At 38.6% G+C, this 9801-nt stretch overlaps 2 protein-coding genes across 3 annotated transcripts in view; one reads left to right on the forward strand and one right to left on the reverse strand.

Moving 5' to 3' along the window:
* Positions 1-4878, forward strand: part of LOC117924953 (probable cyclic nucleotide-gated ion channel 5) — a 41654-nt gene extending 36776 nt beyond the window's left edge. For both annotated transcript variants that reach the window (XM_034843704.1, XM_034843706.1), the window contains 2 exons: positions 2955-3191; positions 3919-4878. In XM_034843704.1, coding sequence (XP_034699595.1) covers positions 2955-3191; positions 3919-4641 — 960 coding nt within the window. In that variant the 3' untranslated portion in view covers positions 4642-4878. The remainder of the gene's footprint in view (positions 1-2954; positions 3192-3918) is intronic.
* A 333-nt stretch (positions 4879-5211) lies between these two features.
* LOC117924954 (transmembrane 9 superfamily member 10-like) lies at positions 5212-9801 on the reverse strand. The gene is made up of 7 exons (XM_034843707.1): positions 9572-9801; positions 7691-7855; positions 7488-7597; positions 7264-7372; positions 7061-7173; positions 6791-6941; positions 5212-6691 (listed from the first exon to the last, which is right to left on the reverse strand). Exons 1-7 carry the CDS (start codon positions 9704-9706, stop codon positions 5534-5536), a joined length of 1941 nt encoding a protein of 646 aa, XP_034699598.1. The 5' UTR covers positions 9707-9801; the 3' UTR covers positions 5212-5533.

The raw sequence follows: 9801 nt of genomic DNA on the forward strand, positions 1-9801 counted from the left end.
TTTGTTCTAAGGCTGGAACGACATTGGCGAAATGCCATGAATCTGGAAACTCAACCTCATTACACATGATCCTTTTTGGAATTATGAAGTTTGACTTGTTTAGGACATCTGAGTGGAAGAGTATAGTTTCACCCTTAAAACTGGTGCACAATGCTCTAGATCCAACACTTGTGGTCATACTCTTATAGACAAATCTTCTGATGATGGAAACATGACTGCTTCCTTTCTTAAACTTAAATCCATGGGTCTTAACATGGAGGACAATCGAATCTAAGATGTCTACATCTCTTAATCTAACTGTGAAGTTAGGGTAACACTGGAAGTAAACAGGACCATCATTCAATCCTGCTTGGACCACTCCAATAATAGAATCTCGGTAATCAAGATGTCCATTATCCCTAACACATGACAATTGAGATTTTTAAACCTATTCTTGTCAAAGGCTTAGCTGCAACTTGAATCATACCAAAGTGTATGAAGTTGTAGTCTTTCTTATGTCTCTCTATGGATCTACTATCCAAGAGTCTTATCACTTGATCTTCCTGCTCCAAGCTTATGGTCTGTTCAAGTGTCTTAATGGTGTAGTATGTAAAGAACTTAAAGGTTCCTTTCTTATAAATTTCTTGATTAGATACCTTGGATAACTTCTAATCATCTAAATCATTTTAGGTCTTAGGATAATTGATCTCTTCACTGTTTACTACAACTTCTTGAAATTTTGTGGGTTCCTAGACATGGTTCTGAAAATTGAACTCATTTTAAGGTCTTAATCTAGAGCCTAATAGCAGATTGACAAACCTAAAGGAGTAATCACCTAATACCCTTTTCCTGCCCTAACAACACCTGACACTGGCTAACAACGGGCACAACTTGGTAAGGGATCGCCTCAGGCAGACTGCTACCTTCCTAGGATAGATTAAAAACTCAAAACAAACCCGAATTCCCTTCCTGTGGCTCTGATACCATAGACACCCACGACTATCACATACGCATCCCTTAGTTGGGCTCTAAACCTGACTGCCCATACAACCACCGAGGGGGAGCTAACATGCGTCAAGAGCATATCTAGGTACCTATTAGAGCCCTAGGCAACCCTCGTTAGAGGAATTACCGTCACCAGTAGGCAAAGAGGCCCACTTTGCTCCAATGACCTCTAAGTCATGGGTGAGAGTTTCCACTAGTGTCACTCCTGAATTTGGCATGTCAGGTCGAGGGCTCTGTTAAGAAAACGCCTGCCCTAACCCTGGCGGGTTATATATATATATGTATATCACCCAAACAGGTACAAAACCTCTTATTGAACTTAAGGGGGAAAAAATTGACTTTATGAAGTCAATCTACAAGGGGCCTACAATTACAACTCTAGAGCTTATAGCTTAATCTTCACCAAGAAAAAAAAGGAACAGCATGCAAGAGTTCTAGGATAACTCCTTTTACAAGCTTAAGTAAATCAAACTTACAAAGTGATGCAGGATCTTTAGATTTCGAGCTCCTAAGAAATTCCTTGAGTTATAGAACAAAATGAAAATTAAAAGGATAAAAAAGAAACAAAAGAAAAGAAATGATAGATATTTTGAAATTACACCGAGCTCCTAGGCAATCACACCCTCAAAGGAAGCATAATAGGTGTTAAAAACTTCTATTAAGAATTCTTCAGGGACTACAAAGGTATATGTAGACTCTTATGATTCTCTTGATACAATAACTTTCCTACTACAAAGGTATGTATAGACTCTTATGATTCTCTTCCTCACTCACTATCTTTCCTTATAAGGACATGTATAGATAGAAAAGGAATATTATTTAGAAATTAAAAGAAATAGAAACCTTCCTAATATAATGAGAAGTCTAAAAGAAATGAAACTCAGAAAAAAATAAACCACATTCTAAAATAGAAACTTAATGAAGGATCCAACTAAACTTATAAAATGCTTAATTACTAAACTATTCTTTTTAAATATTTTTCCCTTATTTTATTAGTTTTCAAATGGTGCTCTCCATGCCCTAATCTTTTTGTTGTTGGAGATATCCTCAACCAACTTAAGCTCCACAACTTCCTTTTTGATGTTTAGTGAATGCTTGAAGGTTCTGTCACGAAATGCAACTCAAATCAAAGCTTAAGGAGTTAGCTATGGGTTTAGAGCTATTAAAGATAATGAAAGTACGGCCCAATTTTTTTCTTACAGTTTCTTAGGTGTTGTAAAGCTCCAATGAAGTGATTTAAATAGGGAAAAAACAATCTAATGGCTATATTTGAGTGCACTAAAAGCACTATCAGACAGGCATTTGGTCAACTTAAAAAATTGATGGTTGAGTGGAATCCCAATGGTAAAAGACCTTGCTAGCACCAGAGTTAAAAGAGAATGGATGTTGGGGCTATTGGCCCCAGCTTGATGCCAGTCAACTGGACTGAGGTACTGGCCTCCATCAAGCAACCAGTTCAAAGAAAAACAAGGCTAGGGGCTTCTGGCCCTACAGGTCAACTGGATAGAGACAGAAGCTTCAATCCAAGCAACCAGATGGATGCAGAATCCTACATCCAGCCAACTTGGATGCAAGACACAAAAAATAAGCATTAAATAAGAGGGGGGAACTCTGTGTGGAAAATCTTCCCAATCATCATAATGTAATCAATTTGGGAGAGGAATAGGTGCATTTTTGATGAATTATAGTTAAAAACAGATGAATAAAAGGTTTTTGCTCCTTCATTGTTTGATGATCTCTTACAGTTTTTTCAGCTAACTTAGTCCTGCTGCCTGCCATTCTAGTTTTAGTAACAAACTTACTTGAAAAGAGAAAGGGGAAAAAAATTGTAAAATAAACTATTCAAGTCTTTTTATTATGGCCATAAATGTCTTTGACGGTAATTGTTGATCTCTTGCTTTGAAAAAGGAAGAAATTGTAGTTTGTAAAGCAGAATGTGCTGAGATATTGGGTTTTGTGCTCTTTGACAGACCTATCTTCAGTCTCTTACCATACGGCTTGAAGAGATGAGGGTCAAAAGGCGCGACTCCGAGCAGTGGATGCATCATCGCTTACTCCCACAAGAACTCAGGGAACGGGTTAGACGCTATGATCAATACAAATGGTTGGAAACACGTGGAGTAGATGAAGAAAACTTGGTTCAAAGTCTACCAAAGGATCTCAGAAGGGATATCAAACGCCACCTCTGTCTGGCTTTGGTGAGGAGGGTAAGTTCTTTCAACTCTTTGCTCCCTTGTTTGCTTCAGATCCATGCAAATCATATTTGGGTGAACTGCTATCATGTGTATGTATACTTTTGAGTGTAATGATCTAGAATTTGTTGGTAGATCCTACTTTGGATTGACCAAATAAATAAATAAAAAGGGAAAAGAAAAAATGAACCCTGTGGTATAATTATTTGTAGCCCAAAGCTTTTAATCAATTAAAATTATGTAGATTACTCATCAATATCTCAATTATTAACAAATATTTCTTTTCCTACCACTTGGTGGTTTTCCCAGCCCTTCATTCTCAATTTTTCATGCATGCACCAGGTAGTTGGACCTTGGAAGAAGGCTTTACTCAGTTGAGTTATTCAGTAGTGTGTTCTGGATTAATTTCTAAAAAACACACATTATTCTCAAACTTGCCACTCGAAGGTGATGCACCTGACCAAAAATTAATCATATGGTGGAGCAGGACCATGTGTTATTTAAAAGTTTTATACTCTTTCTGGTATCCGTATGGTGATATTTGAAGAATAACCGGGTTAAATGATCAATATGATTTTTGTTCTCCCTCCTTTTTCCATTTTTCCCTTTTTTGTTAGCAGCTAATCCTCTTGCTGTAAAATAATATCTTGATATCACCACAACTTATTTGCCTTCCACTGCTGGAGCTATTTTTAATTGCTGTGACACTTGTCGTTCATCAAATTACCTTTTGCAATAACAGGTTCCTCTATTTGAGAATATGGATGAGAGGTTGCTGGATGCTATTTGTGAGCGACTGAAACCAAGTTTATTCACAGAAAATACCTTCATTGTGCGAGAAGGAGATCCAGTTGATGAGATGCTGTTTATTATACGGGGTCGCCTTGAGAGCGTAACCACTGGTGGTGGGAGGAGTGGATTTTTCAACCGCAGTTTGCTGAAAGAAGGGGATTTCTGTGGGGAGGAACTTCTAACTTGGGCGCTGGATCCAAAATCGGGTTCTAACCTTCCATCTTCTACACGGACAGTGAAGGCCCTTACAGAGGTGGAGGCTTTTGCTCTAATAGCTGAGGAATTGAAATTTGTGGCCAGCCAGTTCAGGCGCCTGCACAGTAGACAGGTTCAACACACCTTCCGTTTTTACTCACAGCAATGGAGAACCTGGGCTGCGTGCTTTATCCAAGCAGCATGGCGCCGGTACTCCAAGAGGAAGATTCTGGAGCTTCGGCGGAAGGAAGAAGAAGAGGAAGAAGCAGCAGCAGCTGCGGCAGCAGAAGGGCTGAGCGGGACCAACAATAATGTTCGAGGAGGCTCATATAGTCTGGGAGCCACCATCTTAGCTTCCAGGTTTGCAGCAAATGCTCTAAGGGGGGTTCATAGGAACCGTATCACTAAGAGTGCTAGGGAACTGGTGAAGCTACAGAAGCCTCCAGAGCCAGATTTCTCTGCTGATGATGCAGATTAATAATATGATATATATGCTCAATTGATATAGCTGGTTGTTTATTGAGACTGTTTCTAGATTTCATTTTGCTTTCAGAAGGGCTAAGAACAAATGTATTATAAATACACACCCCAGTACAGCCTCTCTTTTTTTTAATTGCGTCACTGTAAGGCTTTGCACTAGCAAAATTATATGGTTGAATCTTATGGATTGTCTCTTACTTCAGTCGTATCTCGTAACCTCTTCGTTATACTTTTACCACTTTTGTCATGTCAAGATTTGGGTTATTATTTTATTGTACGGAATTCCCAGAAAAAGTACCATTTCCTTGTAGCGCCGACCCATCAAACAAAACCAAAAGGTCCCACAAAGTTCAATGATTAACCTCCACGGAAGTTCCCTGGGGAAACCACATGGAGAAATTTGGATATCTTGCATACAAAGTGCTAAGCTTTTTATTAGCTCCCTGGAACTACTTCCACTTTCCTGGGTTCAAATGAATCCATGAGCGCTCCTCCCACTTGATTTAAAACAAGAGACATATTATGGTGATAGCAGCCAAGCCTCCTAAAACCTTATCAAAGCAATTCATGAGGAAAGAGTTTAGCATATAACAAAATGAATTGTTCGTCCTTCAGAAGTCATACAAGCAATAGCATTGATACAAGAATTTCTTTTATCATTTCTAAAAGAGGCAAATCCCCATGAAGAGTGGGTAAATATAAAAAGACAAAACACAAGGATAAAAACTCCCAAAACTAAATTGGGAGGGTTAAAATAACAATTTCTGTGATTTAAGACTCAAAACTGAACCCAAATGGCAACCCTGGAAGTAGCAAGGACGGACCCCACATGAGATGATGTTTACTTCCTTGAGTAGAAATATGGCAGCTATTTCTTTCCTGTTCATCAATTAATCGATCTTCACTGATGAGTAGATGAGCCTTGTGAACAAGAGGCAAGCATAGAAACCAACTGCACCAGTTAGCACAAAGAATGCATAGGAGCCAATGAGCATGTATCCGAAGTATAATACCCCTGACACTGGCTTTGTGATCTCAAGCTTTGTAAAGAAGTAGAAAGCAGCATAGAGAAAGAGGTAAAATGCTGAAGAACCTGAAGTCAGATATGACCTCCACCACCAAAGGTAGTCCTCACTGCACAGTTGGAAGTAGCACAGCACGATTGTGATCTCCGCACAAGTTACAAGTAGGATAAGGAAGACAATGAAGAGGAAGCCAAATATGTAATAGAATTGATGCAACCAGATTGATGTGAGGATGAAAAAGAGCTCAATAAAAACAGCTCCAAAGGGTAATATGCCTCCAATTAGGATGGAGAAGACAGGATTCATATACCAGGCCTGCTCTGGGATCTGCCTTGGAATCTTATTAGTTTTTACGGGATCCTCAATTGCTGGCTTCTTAAACCCAACATAACCACCCACAAAAACAAGTGGGACCGAGATGCCAAACCATAACAACACCAGCGCAAACATGGTTCCAAATGGCACTGCCCCTGAGGATTTTTCACCCCAAATTAGAGCATTCAAGACAAAGAAAATGGCAAAAACAGTGCCAGGGAACATGAAAGCTGTCTTGAGAGCAATTTTCTTCCAGTCTGTTCCTTTGAACATCTTGTACAGACGGGTTGCAGAGTATCCAGCAAACAGGCCCATGACAACCCAGAGCAGAAGCATGGCTGTCATCAACCCACCTCGGTTCGAGGGTGAAAGGAATCCAAGGGCAGCAAAGATCATGGTGACAAGAATCATCCCAAAAAATTGAACACCCGTTCCAGCATAAACACACAGAAGATCTGAATTTGTAGGAGGTCTAAAAACATCCCCATGAACCAGTTTCCACCCTGTCTCTTCTTGGGCTTCCTCTTGGGTCTCTAACTGGTTATATTTAGAGATATCCCGGTACAGCGTCCGCAACATGATCATGGCCACCATGCCAGAGAGGAAAAGAACAATCATCAAAGAATTGACAATTGAAAACCAGTGAATTTGATCATCGGCCATCAGAAGGTAGGTATCCCATCGAGAGGCCCATTTCACATCACTCTCCTGCATACCAAGCACATGACAGCAATACAGGAATATCATTGCCTGTAGTACACAGGTTAATGGCAAAATCATTATTTATTATAAAGTATGTGGTCTTACTTGGAACTCAACATCGTATGTGAATATAATTTCCTTCTTATCTTCAACCTCTTGAGGAGAATCAGAGTTGGTAACGGCACGTTTTGCATGGGGATCACATGTTAATAAACGGCTGTTCTCCTTCCATTTTCCTTCGTACTCATGTTTAACACTGAATTCATGTGTAATTTAAGGGGGGGAAAAATCAAACACTATTACAAGGGCATAAAGCACTAAAAATTAGCACCAATAAGTGTGTAAATCAAATGACAAGGGAATCATAAATATGACCTGAATGGTTTAACCTCAAATCCAACTATCCTCGATGAGTCAGTTTCTGGATCTTTGTGAAACTTGACTGTGAATGTTAAGTGATTGTTGATGAAATGTTTTTCATCCTTGCTCTGCAAATGATTAGATAAGAAGCAATGATCACTACACTTTTCATAAAACAAACCTAAAGTTGTGCATATGGTAATAGCTCTGCTACTTACTCCAGCATACTGTCCCCTGAGACCAACATAGAAACCATGTTGATACACTGTGGAAAGTTCCTGATCTGGCCTTCGTACAGGAACAATAAGAGGAAGATTATCCAAAATCCTGCCAAATGCAGCAAAAAGATGCTTAATAAATTCCACTACTTTGGAGTTAAATTGTATTTGAAATTGTGAGGGAATAGAAATTCATATTCAGAATTCTCCAAGTGATTCCTCACATGTTAACCCGATACTCATCATCTATCTTTTCCTTGAACTCCTTTGCAGTTTTGGCATTCAGCTCCACACGACATACAACATTGCACATCTGTGGTTCTCGCATTTTAAACTGCAACAAACAGCTTCTGTTAGAAACTAATAAACTGCATACAGGAAAAGGATATAAAGGAGGATCACTAAAGTATTAAGAACTCTAACAGACCACATATGGAGAGTTTTCAATACGATCACCCCGAAGAACTTCACCAAGATTCTCTGCACTGTCAACTATGGTTTCTGGACGACAATAAGGAAGAGAATAGTAGGAGTAAGGAAGTTGTGTCTTTGTAGAGGTTAGTTTGTTCACCTTCACCTTCAATGGATCCCCCTGCAAAAATGAGATATGAAATTTAGCAATCAAATACTGTGATCCATCACAAACATAAGAATAAGGTTTTAGTATCTCAAGTAATATCATAATATATATATATATATATATATATATATATATATATGAATCATGAAATCAATATTTAAAGATTTCATTCATGCATCCTCGGCATGCACCACTGAAGTGAGTAAACTAAACTGTATCAGCAAGGGTGCAGAAACAACAAAAAGTGCAATTTACTCTAAAATAGTATAACTCCCAAATATACCTCCAAGAAAAACAATGGTGTTACATATCTCCTGACCTTAACAATTGAGATCAATCCCAAACAACGGTATTCAAAGTTGATTTATTAGATTGAATAAACATTTGTGATTCAATTAATTGCATGTTCTTCAAGTTTTTAGCCATCAAAATCATGAGAAGTTTCTTTTTTTTGTTTTTTCAAATCTGAAGTGTATTAAACAAACAACAGATTAAATACTTTAAATCAATAGCATAATTCAAAATGGCTGGAACCTGGATATAATCGAATGAAGCTCAAGAAAAAGAAGAAATTGCAAGAGAGAGGAGATATTGACCCACACAAGGAGAATAAGCAAAAAGGGCAAACATTTTTTTTTATCTATGTTTATTTATTATTCATTGTTTTTGCTCAATATTAACTTTTAGCACCCACTCAATGCCATCCTTCCTACAATTTTGAATTTGCGCAGTTTTGCTATAACAAATTATGCAATTATTATCTTCAATGCAACAAAGATAAATCAAGCCTGGATGATGAAGAGGGTGACAAGTCACCGACCAACTAACAACCACTGACATTCTTCCTCTTAAATATTTTTCAAAATTACAATATTATTTCCAGTTTGAATGAAACTCAACTGTATCTCACTTACCAGGCCCCAACCCGAGCGAGAACCACAAAACAATACAAAAGGAACTAAAGTTCAAAAGATCATCTGGAACACAATCTTAGGATCTGGGCCCCCGCTAAGTTGAATCCCCTCTCCAAAAATTCAAATAGCCTAGTTAGCTCAGAAAATGTTTTGGATCCAACAAATACCCCTTAATACAAGAGTTCTCAGCCAGAGCAGCTATGCAGGGCATACATCAACAAAATTAGCTTCCACCTTGTAACAAATTCAAAATGAACTGACTCATTTTGAAACAGAATTATTCTCACTGGGAAATATAAACTTGCAGCCTTACCTAGAAAAATATGAAATATAATCCCGCTACATAACATCTATCTCATAACTCTCCAAAAAATCAAGCTTTGGGAAATTAGAACCACAAAAGAAAGAAACCGTGCAACGATGAAATCGAACATTCAGAAATCACCCAAAAATATAAAAAGAAAACTGTTCAATCCCAACAATAGTACGCAGCCAGATTAGCTTATGGGAACAGAAGCAGTAAACAAAGAAAATCAATCCCTTGTGTTTGCCCAAAATTACATGTCCTGCGACCGAGTCTGCTCGGAGAAGAAGTCATTTCCCAAGCCAATTCCAATATCCAAAAGCCACACGCTAGATCTCAATGAAGTGAATAACAAGATGAGGCTCAAACAACAAAACAAACACAGATCGGATAGAAACAAACGCTAAAGCAGCAAAAACCAGAAAGAAACACGGCCCAGCAGTGGAAAAACGAGCCAAAAATACCGAGATCTATGTAACCCTAATTTGATCTAAAAAGAAAGAGACATACCTTATTGAAATCTTGAGGAGCGACACCAGGGAGATAGAAGGAACGAACGTGGGGGAAGAGGAGGAGAGAGAGGAAGATCCATAGATGAAGGGCGAACGGCCCTAACCTTCTCCCACCACCACCTTGAACCGCCATGGAATTGACCCCTCTCTCTCTCTCTCAAATTCTGGATTCCTCAAAACCCTTCCGATTTTTCTCTCTCAATTTTTTCAATTCCCCTCTCTTTTAAT

The sequence above is a fragment of the Vitis riparia genome, chromosome 11 (genome assembly GCF_004353265.1).
Source record: "Vitis riparia cultivar Riparia Gloire de Montpellier isolate 1030 chromosome 11, EGFV_Vit.rip_1.0, whole genome shotgun sequence".
Classification (NCBI taxonomy): domain Eukaryota; kingdom Viridiplantae; phylum Streptophyta; class Magnoliopsida; order Vitales; family Vitaceae; genus Vitis; species Vitis riparia.